Genomic DNA, 16904 nt, shown 5'->3' on the forward strand with positions numbered 1-16904 from the left:
TAGAAATCTTTTAGATTCGGCCGTGGAATGCACTATTATGGAAATCACTTCAGGAGAAGCTACTAAACTCTTAGATAATATTATGGTTAATTATTCTCAATGGCACACCGAAAGATCTACTAATAAAAAAGTTCATGTGATAGAAGAGATTAATGTTTTGAGTGGAAAGATAGATGAACTCATGAAATTGTTTGCTAATAAGAGTGCTTCTTCTGATCCTAATGATATGCCTTTGTCCACTTTGATTGAGAATAATAATGAATCTATAGATGTGAATTTTGTTGGTAGGAACAATTTTGGTAACAACGCATATAGAGGAAATTTCAATTCTAGTCCGTTTCCTAGTAATTCCTCTAACAATTATGGTAATTCCTACAACAACTCTTATGGAAATTTTAATAAGATGCCCTCTGATTTTGATACTAGTGTTAAAGAATTTATGAATTCTCAAAATAATTTCAATGCTTTGCTTGAAGAAAAATTGCTTAAGATTGATGAGTTGGCTAGGAACGTGGATAGAATTTCTCTTGATGTTGATTCTTTGAAACTTATATCTATTCCGCCTAAGAATGATATAAATGAGTCTCTCAAAGCCATGAGAATTTCCATTGATGAGTGCAAAGAAAGAACCGCTAGGATGCATGCTAAAAAGGATTGCTTTTTGAAGGCGTGTTCTTCTAGTTTTCATGATAATAATGATGAAGATCTAAAAGTGATTGGTGTGTCTCCTTTTAAATATTTTTTTGCCAATATGAATCTTAATAAATATGGGACTGGAGATGAGTCAACTTTAGTTAGAAGGCATCCCAATGATTCGGAGTTTTTAGATCTTGATGAAAAAATTGGTAAAAGTGGGATTGAAGAGGTCAAAACTTTACATAGCAATGAACCCACTATTTTGGATTTCAAGGAATTTAATTATGATAATTTCTCTTTGACAGATTGTATTTCCTTGTTGCAATCCGTGCTAAATTCTCCTCATTCTTATGATCAAAATAAAGCTTTTACTAAACACATCGTTGATCTTTGATGCAATCCCATAAAGAAAAGCTTGAACTAGAAGTTTATATTCCTAGAAAACTTTATGATGACTAGGAACCTACTATTAAAATTAAGATTAAAGATCATGAATGCTATACTTTATGTGATTTGGGTGCTAGTGTTTTCACGATTCCAAAAACTTTGTGTGATGTGTTAGGTTTCCGTGAATTTGATGATTGTTCTTTAAATTTGCATCTTGCGGATTCCACCATTAAGAAACCTATGGGAAGGATTAATGATGCTCTTATTGTTGAAAATAGGAATTATGTGCCCATAGATTTCATTGTTCTTGATATAGACTCCAATCCAACATGTCCTATTATTCTTGATAGACCTTTCCTTAGAACGATTGGTGCAATTATTGACATGAAAGAAGGAAATATTAGATTCCAATTTCCGTTAAGGAAAGGCATGGAACACTTTCCTAGAAATAAAAATAAATTACCTTATGAATCTATGAGAGCCACATATGGATTGCATACCAAAGATGATAATACCTAGATCTATTCTTGTTTTTATGCCTAGCTAGGGGCGTTAAACGATAGCGCTTGTTGGGAGGCAACCCAATTTTATTTTTGCTCCTTGCTTTTTGTTCCTGTTTAGTAATAAATAAATCATATATCCTCTGTTATGATTGTGTTTTTTATGTTTTAGTTAGTGTTTGTGCCAAGTAAAGCCTTTAGGATCTTCTTGAATGATTGTTATTTGATCTTGCTGAGAAAAACAGAAAGTATGCGCTCACGAGAGTAATTTATATTTTTAATCGGAGGGCGATAAAATACTGATACAACTGCAGTAGATCAATATACAAATTATTTAGGATGTCCTAATTTCTCAGGATTTTTGGAGTTACAGGAGTATTCAAAACCTATAGATTACTACAGACTGTTCTGTTTTTGACAGATTCTGTTTTTCGTGTGTTGTTTGCTTATTTTGATGAATCTATGGCTAGTATCGGGGGGTATGAACCATGGAGAAGTTGGAATACAGTAGGTCTAACACCAATATAAATAAAGAATGAGTTTATTACAGTACCTTAAAGTGGTGGTTTGTTTTCTTATACTAACGGAGCTCATGAGATTTTCTGTTGAGTTTTGTGTTGTGAAGTTTTCAAGTTTTTGGGTAAAGATTTGATGGATTTCGGAACAAGGAGTGACAAGAGCCTAATCTTGGGGATGCCCAAGGCACCCCAAAGTAAAATTCAAGTAAAACCAAAAGCCTAAGCTTGGGGATGCCCCGGAAGGCATCCCGTCTTTCGTCTTCATCTATCGGTAACTTTACTTGAGGCTATATTTTTATTCACCACATGATATGTGTTTTGCTTGGAGCGTCTTGTATGATTTGAGTCTTTGCTTTTTAGTTTACCACAATCATCCTTGCTGTACACATCTTTTGGGAGAGACACACATGAATCGGAATTTATTAGAATACTCTATGTGCTTCACTTATATCTTTTGAGCTAGATAATTTTGCTCTAGTGCTTCGCTTATATCTTTTTAGAGCATGATGGTGGTTTTATTTTATAGAAATTATTCTTCTCTAATGCTTCACTTATATTATTTTGAGAGTCTCTAAGAATAGCATGGCAATTTGCTTTGGTTATGAAATTAGTCCTAATATGATAGACATCCGAGATGGGTATAATAAAAACTTTCATATAAAGTGCATTAAATGTTATGAGAAGTTTGATTCTTGATAGTTGTTTTCAGACATAAAGGTGGTAATATTAGAGTTGTGCTAGTTGAGTAATTATGGAATTGAGAAATACTTGTGTTGAAGTTGGCAAGTCCCGTGGCATGCACGTATGGTAAACGTTGTCTGACAAATTTGAAGCATGGGGTGTTCTTTGATTGCTTTCCTCGTGAGTGGCGGTCGGGGACGAGCGATGGTCTTTTCCTACCAATCTATCCCCCTAGGAGCATGCGCGTAGTGCTTGGTTTTGATGACTTGTAGATTTTTGCAATAAGTATATGAGTTCTTTATGACTAATGTTCAGTCCATGGATTATACGCACTCTCACCCTTCCATCATTGCTAGCCTCTTCGGTACCATGCATTGCCCTTTCTCACCTCGAGAGTTGGTGCAAACTTTGCCAGTGCATCCAAACCCCGTGATATGATACGCTCTATCACACATAAGCCTCCTTATATCTTCCTCAAAACAGCCACGATACCTACCTATTATGGCATTTCCATAGCCATTCCGAGATATATTGCCATGCAACTCTCCACTGTTCTGTTTATTATGACACGCTCCATCATTGTCATATTGCCTTGCATGATCAAGTAGTTGACATCGTATTTGTGGCAAAGCCACCTTCATAATTCTTCCATACATGTCACTCTTGATTCATTGCATATCCCGGTACACCGCCAGAGGCATTCACATAGAGTCATATTTTGTATCGAGTTGTAATTCTTGAGTTGTAAAGTAAATAAAAGTGTGATGATTTTCATTATTAGAGCATTGTCCCATGTGAGGAAAGTTCTTCGAAAAAAAAGAGAAAGGCCATAAAAAAGAGAGGCCCAAAAAATGAGAGAAAAAGAGAAAAGGGGCAATGTTACTCTCCTTTTTCCACACATGTGCTTCAAAGTAGCACCATGATCTTCATGATACAGAGTCTCTTATGTTGTCACTTTCTTATACTAGTGGGAATTTTTCATTATAGAACTTGGCTTGTATATTCCAACAATGGGCTTTCTCAAATGCCCTAGGTCTTCGTGAGCAAGCAAGTTGGATGCACACCCACTTAGTTTCTTTTGTTGAGCTTTCATACATTCATAGCTCTAGTGCATCCGTTGCATGGCAATCCCTACTCCTTGCATTGACATCAATTGATGGACATCTCCATAGCCCGTTGATTAGCCGCGTCAATGTGAGACTTTCTCCCTTTTGTCTTCTCACACAACCTCCATCATCATATTCTATTCCACCCATAGTGTTATATCCATGGCTCGCGCTCATATATTGCGTGAAAGTTGAAAGAGTTTGAAAAGACTAAAGTATGAAACAATTGCTTGGCTTGCCATCGGGGTTGTGCATGATGGGAGCATTTTGTGTGACGAAAATGAAGCATGGCCAAACTACATGATTTTACAGGGATGAGCTTTCTTTGGCTATGTTATTTTGATAAGACATGATTGCTTGGTTAGCATTGCTTGAAGTATTATTATTTTTACATCAATATTAAACTTCTGTCTAGAATCTTTCGTATCTAAACATTCATGCCGCAATAAAAATAAATACATTGAAAATTATGTTAGGTAGCATTTCACATCAAAAATTCTGTTTTTATCATTTACCTACTCGAGGACAAGCAGGAATTAAGCTTGGGGATGCTTGATACGTCTCCAACGTATCTATAATTTTTATTGTTCCATGCTTTTATATTATCTGTTTTGGATGTTTATGGGCTTTATTATACACTTTTATATTATTTTTGGGACTAACCTATTGACCGAAAGCCTAGTGCAAAATGTTGTTTTTTTGCCTATTTCAGTGTTTCGCAGAAAAGGAATGTCAAACGGAATCCAAACGGAATGAAACATTCGCGATGATCTTTTTTGGAACAAATGTGATCTAGGAGACTTGGAGTGGACGTCAAGGAAGAAGCGAGGAGGCCACGAGGTAGGGCGGCGCGCCCAGGGGGGCCAGGCGCTCCCCCCACCCTCGTGGGCCCCTCGCAGCTCCACCGACCTACTTCTTTCACCTATATATACTCTTATACCCTGAAAACATCCAGGGGAGCCATGAAACCACTTTTGCATCGCCGCAACCTTCTATACCCCTGAGATCCCATCTGGGGACCTTTTCCAGCGATCTGCCAGAGGGAGAATCGATCACGGAGGGCTTCTACATCAACACCATAGCCTCTTCGATGATGGGTGAGTAGTTTACCATAGACCTTCGGGTCCATAGTTATTAGCTAGATGGCTTCTTCTCTCTCTTTGGATCTCAATACAAAGTTCTCCTCAATGTTCTTGGAGATCTATTTGATGTAATTCTTTTTGCGGTGTGTTTGCCGAGATCCCATGAATTGTGGGTCTATGATTAAGATTATCTATGAACAATATTTGATTCTTCTCTGAATTTTTATATGCATGATTTGATATCTTTGCAAGTCTCTTCGAATTATCAGTTTGGTTTGGCCTACTAGATTGATCTTTCTTGCAATGGGAGAAGTGCTTAGCTTTGGATTCAATCTTGCGGTGTCCTTTCCCAGTGACAGCAGGGGCAGCGTATTGTATTGTCGCCATCGAGGATAAAAATATGGGGTTTATATCATATTGCTTGAGTTTATCCCTCTACATCATGTCATCTTGCCTAATGCGTTACTCTGTTCTTATGAACTTAATATTCTAGATGCATGTTGGATAGCGGTCGATGTGTGGAGTAATAGTAGTAGATGCGGAATCATTTCGGTCTACTTGAAACGGACGTGATGTCTATGTTCATGATCATGCCTAGATATCATCATAACTATGCGCTTTTCTATCAATTGCACGGCAGTAATTTGTTCACCCATCATAATATATGCTATCTTGAGAGAAGCCACTAGTGAAAGCTATGGCCTCTCCGATCTAATCTACATCATATAAGTTTCCGATCTACAATTCTAGTTTACTATTTATTTTGCAATCTTTACTTTTCAATCTATACAAAAATACCAAAAATATTTATCTTATTATCTCTATCAGATCTCACTTTCTTAAGTGACCGTGAAGGGATTGACAACCCCTTTATCGCGTTGGTTGCGAGGTTCTTGTTTGTTTGTGCAGGTACTAGGTAACTTGCATGTAGTCTCCTACTGGATTGATACCTTGGTTCTTAAAAACTGAGGGAGATAGTTACGCTACTTTGCTGCATCACCCTTTTGAAGGAAATATGCCCTAGAGGCAATAATAAAGTTATTATGTATTTCCTTATATCATGATAAATGTTTATTTCCTTATACCTTGGTTCTCAAAAATTGAGGGAAATACTTATGCTACTTTGTTGCATCACCCTTTCCTCTTCAAGGGAAAACCAACGCATGCTAAAGAGGTAGCATTTGTCGCCTCTTTCTTTACCATCTGTAATAGTACAAGTATAGAACCCCGGTACACCATTCTTTATTTGGTGCTTCTGTAATTCTTAAACATATGTACTTGTGAATCGAATAATGCATTGGTTGTTTGAACCTGGTGGGTATGAAAAAGCTACAGCCTGCTTTCAAGTTTAAATTAGGTACAATTTTAAATAGCAGCAATTAAATTAGGGCAAAATTACGTTGTGCAGATCATTACGACACACACGATTGGTAAAACACAAACGTTTGCGATATACACCATAATCCGAGACGGTTCACGAAGAGGAAACGTGTGCAAGCATGCAGACAGTTGCCGTTTGCAAAGCGTGCGTGATGTCAGACACTATCACATACGGTGCCAGAAAACTAAATGTGTATGATTGTCTACCTATCGTACATGGTTTATAATCATGAACTGTTTGTGATGTGCCAGACATCATAAATCTCCCGTGCCTAGAATCTGCCTAGAAAACTGCCATGCCTGGAATCTGCCTGGTTTTAGGCAGAACCACAAAACTCCGACTATGATGGCAATGCGAGCACAAACGAGTGGCAAGGATGAAGCATTTGGAATATTCGAGATATCGGAAACGGTTATAAAGGGACAACTGTATGCATCAAGGCTCCCTGTCCCCGACTGTTTCTGGATCGTGTGGGAAGGACCCCCCTATTGCCCACACTCACTTGGAGACGGTTTCATATGCTGTCGCGAAAAGGGGTTAAAAACCGTTTGTTTAGGACCGATGCGCCCCAGTGACAAAGTAAAGGAAAGAGATAACCACAAGTGGAGTCGGGGGAGACGAGGATGTGTTACCAAAGTTCCTTCTCTTTAAGAGGAAGTACATCTCCGTTGAAGTGGTGTGGAGGCACAATGCTCCCCAAGAAGCCACTAGGGTCACCGTATTATCCTCACGCCCTCACACAATGCGAGATGCCGTGATTCCACTAATGGTGCCCTTGAAGGCGCCAACTGGACCTTTACAAACAAGGTTGGGGCTCTCTCCACAACCTAATTGGAGGCTCCCAACCAATCCCTAAAGAATCAACAAGTTTGATTGGCTAGGGAGAGAGATCGGGCAAGAATGAGCTTGTGAGCAATAATGGAGCTTGGGAAGGAAGAGGTAAGTCAACTTGTAGAAGATGACTCCCTTATATAGTGAGGGCATAAATCCAACCGTTATACACCCTCTGCCCGTGCACAAGCGGTAATACCGCTCGGGCGAGCGGTACTTCCGTTCGCACGGAAGTTCCGGCCACGTAGTTCAAACTGAACCAGTCAAGGAGGCGGTAGTGCCGTCAAAGCGGTACGACCGCTCCCACCAGCGGTACTACCGCGTGATGTTGAACAGCTGCAGGAACCCGCGGTAGTAGAGGAGGGCAGGGCAGTAGTGTCACCTTGGGCGGTACTACTGCAACCAACTGTCATGCTACTTCCGCGTAGGGGACTGGGTATTCCAGAACACACAAAAACGGTACTTCCAGCGGTAGTTCCGCAACGTGATACTTCCGCTTAGCCACTACAAACCTAGTAAACCAACGGTAGTGGAGTTGCAGTTAGGGCGTAGTACTGCAAGGGTGGTACTACTGCGCTGAACTGCTGCTCTACTTCCGCTCGTTTACAGAACGCAGAAGACATGCAGAAGTAGTAATCGTACTAAACCGCGGCAGTACCATTGGAGCGGTACTACCGCTTAAGCTATTCTGAAAAGCCCAAGCAAGGTGGAAGGATACGCTCAGTTGCAAGGAAAGGAAGTAGGGTGAAGAGGACTGTGTATGTGTTGATTCCACCCAAACCTTTCTGAAGCGGAAATAGTACAATGATCCTACGACTCAAGTCCATCGAAAATGAAATGCAAGAAAAACACGGTATTCATAAATATCCAAAGGGGTTCAAATCGTCTTTGTGACATATGATAGATTATTTAAAATGTTCAATGCACACAATTAATCCGCAAAAGTATTATCATCAATCACCAAAACCACTGATGGAGAAATATGCCCTAACACCAAGCATTCAGTTGTCTCTATTTAACGGAGTTTTTGTCTCATACACCTAGATGATATATTGTTAAGTAAAGAAAAATAATAAAAGAAATCATGTGCACATATGTTTTAGGTTTTCACCAAGTTTTCCTAGATTACTCTAGAGAATTTTTTTTTCAAACAAAATGCTTTCTCATCAACATATACTATGTTTTCATAAAAACTCATATACATTTTTAAACATTAGCTCATTTTTAGCGATCCTGACAGTAACGCACGAGGTATCACCTAGTAGCAGTAATGTATAGTACGGTATCACCTAGTAGCAGTAATGCATAGCCCGTTCGGTCATTTTTAGTGCGTATAGGTTGCCTTTTTTAGTTTATGTATGTTTCGTTCGAAATCAAAGTATCTCTACTTTGATAAAAAATATCAACATCCACAACGTCAAACAATATTATTAGAGTATCTTTAACCGTGCCCCCAACAAGCCTCCTCAAGATTCTTTTTATCGCCGACGTCGAAAAATCGACCCAATCGCACCGCAGAAGCCCAGTTTTCGTCGGTTAGGGCCGAATTTGTCGTCGGCGGACTCAGGACGAACCCGACGCGATGGGGCCGCATGGGAGCGTCGGGGGAAACAATTTTGGCGCGAAAGTCTGGCGGGCCTGCTGAGTTAGCGGCCGGGCGCGTTCGTCGTCCTCGTCGTCTCGGTTTCCCGCGAAGAATCAATGCCAAGACTGCCGCTCTGCCGCGTCAGTCAACCTTCCATTGATGCCTCATGGGCGACACAGTGAAGGCGCGGCGACGCGCGGCTCGTCCACTCCCCCACACGTACACACGGCGGCCGTCGTCTTACCGCCCACGCACGGCTATAAAATCCGCCCTCCCCCGCCGGTGAGCGCACACCTCCATCACCACAGAACCATCTTCCCCTCTCGACCTCTCATCACCGACACTCGTCTCTCCTCTCTCCAGGCGATGGTGCAGCGGCCAACGGCTTCGGCCGCCGCCATCTGCAAGAGGATGAGGCACGCCTCCTCACGTGGCTGACTACCCGGCGCCGCCGGACATGCGGGTGTCGGGCACCTGGAGGCTCATCGTCGGCGGCATCTCGGTGCCTCCAGCGCCCACCGGAGCTGCTCGGCGCGCCCACGCGCATCCGGTCCTTGCTGCGGGAGCAGGCACAGAACCAGCCGAGGTACGTCCCTGACAGCAACGCGTCGTGGATGGCGTACTTCGACCGGCGCCACGAGGAGCAGCTCGCCTCCACCAACGGCGTCGAGCCCTACAGACGCCTCAACTCCGAGGGGCGGCGCCAATGATGGGGTGTCCCCGGCCGCACCCTCGACGCCGCCCTTGAGTACATCGAGACCGACAACACGCCGCGCCTGGAGTACCCGGTGCCACCCTCCTTCTCTCGTCGCCGCGGCAGCTCCTAGACGTCGCGTCGGATGGAGATGGCGACCTCCTCATCGTCGGGCTCCCTCTCCTCCGGATCGCGGGCGCTCCGCCCCGTCAAGTCGGAGCCATACGAGACCCCGCTCAGGCACCGCACCTGCGGCGGTGCCCTCATCATCAACGAGGGCGGCCATGGCCCCTCTTCTCCCTCTTCCCGCCTCGTCTGGCCAAAGACCGAGCCAAGGCTTCTCCCCGTGAAGGAGCACGAGGCCATGGCCGCCCTCAAATGGGCGCGGGAGGACTACGTTCGCGAGGAGATGGCGCGCTAGCGTCGTGCCCTCGAGGAGATCGCCGCTCGACGTCGTGGACGTGAGAAGGGCGGCGTCGTTGTCCTTGACGACAGCGACGAGGAGATGCCCGGTCCATCCAACCCCCCATGCATCGGCGACCTGATCAGGGGTGTAACAGGGACGGCGGCCACATGCAGGGCGGCGACGTCGACGTCGGCGACTACACCAAGTTTTACAGGCTGCTCGACATGTAAAAAGTGGACGACGACGGCTTTAGTATTTAGTTGTTTTTAATAGTAGTAATATTTAGTTGTTTTTAATATATGTTTTCAGTTTTTTTTACAAATATCAATGAAAATCGCCTAGTTTGGTCGAATTTCGGCCGAGTTTAGTTTTCGAACGGCTCAGGCAATGCTATTTCAAGCGCCTGGAGGACTGAACGCCTAGAGATGCTCTTAGATTCATTAGAAAAAGAAAACGCTGGATTCTTTCGTTATTAATACTTAGCTGTAAAAGTAAAAGGTACAAGCCCTGCTCTACGAGAAATACAGTACATCTGATCTGAGCACACCAACACTATAGCACGGCAGACGAACGCAGACACGCACACACACAATGGGAAACAGCCGAACATCCAGGCCGCATCTCCCCCGTAGTATAGGATCGATGATGATGAGATGCGTCGTGAAGCCGCGCAGCCGCGCGCGGCGCTCCGCGAACGAGCCCCGGAATGCCTTCCCTCGTTACGTAGCATAACAGTTTTCCTTCCACGGCGAGACCAGGAGGGTCGTCGAGCGGTGCTTCAAGCCCGTGCGTAGGTCTGTCCGAGGTGCGCGGCGCGGAGGTCAGCGGGGTCGGCGCCGGCGGCACGGTTGGCGGGACGGTAGTGGCCGGTGACGGGGTCAGGCACCCACGAGGCGTCGGCCACGGCCTTCTCGGCCTCCCTGGCCGCCTTCCCGTCCGCGGCCGCCGCAGCGCCGCGCCTCATCGCCCCGGAGGAGGCCGCCGCCGCGTAGCCCCTGGCGGTGGCCGGGGCCAGCCGCTGGGCGAGCGCGCGGGCAGCAGCGGAGCCGGAGAGAGCGAGGGCCATCGGATCTGTCTGTGTCGGACGATCGGACGGCTGGAGGGCTCCGGCTCTTTGCTACTGCTCCAACTTGGGCGTTTGAGGCTTGGTGGGCTTTGGTGGTGTGGGGGAACGAGAGAGGCCAGGGCCCGTATATAAAGAGAGACGGGGAGGGGTAGGCGGGGTAAAAAGGGCGGAACGGCGCGGGTTTTGTCAAAGATTCGGTGGCTTTTGGGAGCCGTCACTCAGCGCGGCGAACCGGCACGTGGTGTCGCAGGAAATGGCGCCGCGGGTTCGTCGCTTCCGTCCTTCCTACGTGGTCGACCTGATATTTTTGTTTACTCATCTCGAGCTGATGATAGCGTGCATTGCCGGGTCGACATGGGCTTGGTGACACTGACGCCGACGCGCGCTTAATAAAAAGGTTAGTGACAATTTGGACTTTTGAGATGAGAGGAGCAAGCAAGTCGTGCTTGTTTCGTTTTTCTCTTTTCGTTGTGAACGGCGAAGTTGCCTTTGCTCTTCTCGGTTTGGTGTGCAGTAAAATTAATTTTTCAGGGTGCGTCGGTTACACGTTGCACTAGTAACGGTTATCCACGTATTCGGGGCAGTAGAACACGATGCGAAAACAAAAACATTATCCTCTCTGGGACGTGGAGGAGATTTTTTTTTTTTGAGGGGTCGTGGAGATCTTTTGGCGAGCGAGCGAGCAAGCGTGGACCGGGGACCCAGGCTCGTCGTGAGCCGAGGAGGCGGCGTCTGGTGGAGGCGGGGGGCGCGGTCGGCAGCGCGAGGGAGCGAGTGAGCCGCATCTGGACGGGTCGTACCCGGCCCGGCGTGCGGCCGTCGCTCGCTAGGTATAGCGGCTCCCGGGCCGACCGGGTCGCGCGCCGACGGGCATCAACACCCCAAAGCAAAGGGCACAGGGCCCCCTGATGATGAGGAGACTTGACGCGGTCGGCGTCTCGGTCGGTCGTCGGCGCACCGCGCGCACGCGGCGCGGCTGGAACCTACATGGATGCATCCCGTGGTTTGGCCATTTTGTAGCAGCGGAAAGGAGATTCTCTCGTGACGCCTACATGCACCTCGTAGTTTGGCCAGTTAGCGGCGAAAAGAAAGGGCAGGGACGAGATGCGGATGCATTAGAAAACAGAGGAAGTAGATGCGGATGAGTTTATTTATTTATTGAGGTAATAGCATCCCAGATCCATGAACTTGCACAAGATGTGATGATTTAGTTCAAAACTTGCAAAATTTCACTAAGGGCTTCCAGAACTTGGCACCCTATGTGGTGATTTGGTCCAGAGCGAATCACAGCGCGACAAGTGGCAGTCCAGAGCTTGGACCGGTTAGCACTGGCATTTTTTCAATAAACCCCCTGCCATTCCGTCGATTTAACCCGCACTGGTTAGTGCTCATCTTCTCCACCGCAGGTGCCCCGCCCCCGCTCGTCCACACAATACAGTACTACAGTCTCTGTCGAGTTCTTGCGGTGTTGATGCTTTTGCGGTGCAGATTTGCTCGTCGGGGTGTTCATCGATGCCATTCTCGAGCTGCGGGGGGTCCCGGCGAGGACGCGGATCTGGTGCGTTGTCGCCTGGTTGTTCAACCCCTTCACCTTCACCATCGGCACCAAAGGGAACTGCGAGCCCATCATCTGCGCCGCCATGCTCTGGATCCTCATCTGCTTGATGAAGGGTGTAAGCTCTGCATCCTTTTTTTATGTCTGTTCAGTGATAGCTACCTTTATGAACTGCTAGCTTTGAATATTTTGCAGTTGTGTGATATGCTAATTCTTACTTGTCAAAACTAGGAATATTTCTCTTCAAATTTTAGTAGGTATATAATTGGTCTGAAAGTTGCGATGATGCTCCACACATTTAGTTCATTATGTTTAGTCTGTAAAGTATCTTCCGTTTAGTCCTTTCTTAAGTTTTTGTTCACCAATCAATTGCCTGTCTGTTGGATGATCAATCCCACTATTTAGCTTATTTTGTGAAGTAGTCGAACTTAACCTTTTATACAAGGGGTATTTAACTTATTGGACCAATGGATTTACAAACAAAAATTTGGCAGACTGCATTTTACAAAGTTGGGTGTTGCTTATGCACTGAAATACATGATGGTAACATCAGAAAAATCCCACACACAAACAAAAACTCTCAGAAGAAGGAAGGTGTACCCATAATCCAAGAAAACCATACTAGATTTCTATCACTTTTGCAAAACCACATATACCAAATAATTTGCTTCTTAATTCTTATACATAGTTCTAGTCTCCTTTGTACCTGTCTGATGTTTTTCCTTGAAAGATATCAGTACTTGGTGCTCAACTGTTAAAGTACCTTTGCTTCAGAATTCAGGTTTTCTTTTGATTAATGTCTTAATGGTGTCATTACAGTGTCTTCTGTCCTGTTTCTTCACTTGCTTGACTCGATGCATTTTGACAGACATTCAGCTTCATAATCTAGTTTGTGAAGTGAAAGTTGTCAGGCAAATGGTTTGCTTGCTTTATTTGAATGGTAGCCATCATCATCATTCTCTTTTTCATTATCAAGATAAAGGGCTTCATTTGAAGAGTTAGTTGGCGGGCCTACCAGCCCGCAGACTACGAGAAAGAGATAGAGGTTGCCTCTCTTGCAGATCATTTACTCTGTTGCTTACTTGCATCATAAGTATGGACAATTTACTAGTATTTGCAGACACATGTAGTAAGAAGATTAAAAACACAGAATTATTGTTTATAAATATTTTGCATGGCTATCTTACAGTTTGATTATCTACTGCAGGTAGAGTACTGGAAGCAGCATTCTTGTATGGGCTGATTGTGCACGTCAGAATAATCATTTGAGATAGCAGTCACTTGAGTGTGTAAACTCAAGCTCCTTTTTGCTGCTGGCTAGAGTAGTTACTGCTATCCTGGAGTTGAGCAATACTTGAGCACTCAGATGCGATGAAAAATTAGATATGCGAAATGGGCAGTAAATAACTCTTTACTGTAATTTGTTTTCTTCCAAATAATTCCAGCACCAACACTATTAGGGAAAACCCTAGCAGTAGCGCTGGTTTTGTGCTCACTAGTAGCGTGGGTAGGCGCGCGCTACTAATAAGGCGCTACAGCTATTGCTTAGCAGTAACGCGTGCCGCACGCGCTATTGCTAGGACAAATAGCTGCAGCGCTTGTTCACTCCCACGCTGCTGCTAATGTAACTACTGACAACGTGTTTTCTTTCCATCGCTACTAGTATTGTTTTTTTATTTTTTTATTTTTTTATTTTTTTATTTTTAATGTATTTATGCGCCATCGTACAAATATTGGTACAATACCAGTTATGAGGTTTACATCATTATGTCCATAACAGTATGTCAAATGAAGGTGGATTAGGTTCAAGTGGAGGCAGTATGTGGTGCATGTCAAAAGTATACTACTAATCCAAACTTGATCTAGTTTGGACTAGTAGTACTTTCGATGTGCACCACATGTTGCCTCCACTTGAATCTAATCCGCCAGCACAAGCTATTTAATCATCATCATAATCATTAGCATCAACAATATTTATTTAATCATCACTAACACTAGCTAATAATAATCATCAGTCATTACCACCAACACTAGCTATTTTATCATCATAGTAATAGTGTAGCACATCATTATCCTCAAACTCATTTCTAGCTAATCACTCATGCTGCTCTCTCTTAGGTAAAACAACATAAAACATGTGTAGCTCTCCTCCTTGATCAAGTTGGAGCATGCAGATGAACCTGTCTTCTAATTTTGGGTAGCACATCTGTTTGCTGCCCCCTAGTACTTGTCTGTGCTCCCCCATCACATATCTGGTCCAGTCTTACACTATTAAGCATTCATGCTGATCTTGAATGCACTAAAGTAACATGTAGGATATCTTGGTCGTAAGCTAATAATACTCATGGTACATTTAGTCTCGATCCCATAAGGTAAGGCACAACATTCATCGGGAGTCCCTGTTGAAGAACATCGTATGGTCACATACTTAGCAATGAAGTTTAGCTTCACAAATAATGTATGGAAAAGATGCACTGAGGATAAATAGTAAAAATCTTACCATCCTTCCTAAATAGATGTGACCGTAGTTCATGACGAACACTATTGGTCGCACGTTTTCAGTACTAAGATTTCTAAGTCCAGGAAGAAAATTTGTCTTGACGGTATCAAGATCCTCAAGCCATGAAACATAATGACTTAGCTCCTCGCAGTTTAGTTCAGCCCCAGGACAGTAGTAGGTCCTGTCTACCAAGCGCTGGACATGTTTGCTTGCACCGAAATAAGCTGACAATACAAATTAGTTGTCAACTATTTTTGAATAAACAATATCAAAGACATAAATATGGTTGAGAAACTTACATTTTGGTGTAACTGGAGGCGTCTGCACATCGACCCAGATGTCGGTATTACCTTCAATATCATCTTCCGGATGAATATCAAAGGTGATAACCATATCAGGCTCAAATGCATAAGTCTTGCATAGTGCTCGCCATGTTTTGCATCCAAAATAGGTGTAGTCGTCTGAATTGTATAATTTTGCGTGGAAAATATAACCATGTTCGGTCTTTAAATAAACTTTCTTCACCTCCATAGTATGACTGAAACCTATCTTATCCAATACAAAAACTCTTGCATGGCAGGGGATACGCTAGTAGAATAGTAAAGAAAATATAAGTTGAAGCAAATGAAGCAGATGTCATGCTTAATTACGAAAAAAGACTTGTCATTGTGACTTACTGTATCCACTTCAAAGTTCTCGTTCAGCTTGATGCTGAAGCGCCTATCATCATCTAGGAAGATTCCGTCGCACAGGCCGCGCTCGTCTTCGCAGTATTTGCAAATACCGAAATCCTTTTTGTCGTCAGACATTTCCTATGTTCATAGTTAAAACATTAATTGAAAATCGATAAAAGACAACTACCAGATACTCAACACACAAATCCGGGGCACTCGATATTTCCTACATATTCTGGCAAAAGTCATGCCAAAATTCACGGAAAAATACGGCATGACCTTTGCTAAAATAGGATATATCGAGCGCCTGAAATTTGCCGGAAAGGAAATGAATCAACACTTCAGCAAAATATAGGCCACTCGGAGGTGTAACCTGCAAACATGATCGGCCACTTGGATATTGAGCAACACAAGATATACATTTCAAAATATCTTATAAGACTCAAATTAGCATGCATTCAATAAACAAAAGTAAATCATCTCATGCGTCCGTACATCGTCGAATATTATCACTAATACATCCCGAATAGTGTCATACATATAACATCACTAGTACAACTAAAACCCTAGCACACGACAGGTATCGGCGCGGGCGGTGGACACCCACAGAGAAGGAACCATCACGAGATCATAGCTCCAGTGAGATCCCTGGAGAACCTGCTAGGTATTGGAGAACCTGTGCTCCAACGCAAACAAGTAGCGACGGACGTGCGCGTCCTCCTCACTGACACGGTGACGCACCACCTCCGCGGAGTCCTCGAGCCTCTGGACCGTCACTGGCCCACGCGACCGCCATCAAAGAAGGTTCGGGGCAACGACAAGCTGGCTCCTCACCAACCTGTGCCCCTCGGTAGGTAGCGCCTCCCAGTACCACCCCGGCGGAGCCCAGTCCCGGACATGGCCCATCTGGTCAAGCAGGTGTCGTCCTCCGCCGACTCGACGACGAGGATGCGGGATAGGCATCGTCCACGTCGATGCGGGAAAATTGTTTTAACTAAAAAAATAGCAACAAGTTCTTACTAACTAGTTTTATTAATTCAACTAGTTCTTACTAAAAATAAACTTACTATAAATAAAAATATTCTAGTACCTAATTAGTACCTAGTTCTTACTAACTAATTAGTACCTAAGAATTACTGCCCTAATTACCATCTAATTTGATGAACCTATAGGGGTGGAAAGTGGTAGAAACCCTAACTAATTTGATGGAGGTAGAAACCCTAGGCAGAGGTAGGGGAGAGGGAGGAGCAGGCGTGCTCACCTCGGGTGCCTGCGACGAGGGAGGGGCAGGCGGCGTCGAGG

General features: G+C 44.2%; 1 protein-coding gene and 1 long non-coding RNA gene across 3 annotated transcripts; one reads left to right on the plus strand and one right to left on the minus strand.

The window, feature by feature from the left end:
* Positions 1–10247: 10247 nt before the first annotated feature.
* On the minus strand, positions 10248–10980 carry LOC119267860 (late embryogenis abundant protein 41-like). Its single transcript, XM_037549296.1, has one exon. The coding sequence runs from the start codon at positions 10871–10873 to the stop codon at positions 10586–10588; it is 288 nt and encodes a 95-aa protein (XP_037405193.1). The 5' UTR covers positions 10874–10980; the 3' UTR covers positions 10248–10585.
* A 1091-nt stretch (positions 10981–12071) lies between these two features.
* LOC119267861 lies at positions 12072–13894 on the plus strand. 2 transcript variants are annotated; one of them, XR_005132720.1, is made up of 3 exons: positions 12072–12279; positions 12362–12546; positions 13636–13894. It is a non-coding gene; the product is annotated as an uncharacterized LOC119267861 (long non-coding RNA). The 2 variants fall into 2 exon arrangements; XR_005132719.1 differs by lacking the exon at positions 12072–12279 and having other exon boundaries at positions 12286–12546.
* Positions 13895–16904: the final 3010 nt, after the last annotated feature.

Source organism: Triticum dicoccoides, chromosome 3A (genome assembly GCF_002162155.2).
Source record: "Triticum dicoccoides isolate Atlit2015 ecotype Zavitan chromosome 3A, WEW_v2.0, whole genome shotgun sequence".
In the NCBI taxonomy this organism is placed as follows: domain Eukaryota; kingdom Viridiplantae; phylum Streptophyta; class Magnoliopsida; order Poales; family Poaceae; genus Triticum; species Triticum dicoccoides.

What these genes read in the sequence shown, in the direction of transcription:
- LOC119267860 (XM_037549296.1), bottom strand. Translation starts at nt 10,873, where the DNA reads ATGGCCCTCGCTCTCTCCGGCTCCGCTGCTGCCCGCGCGCTCGCCCAG.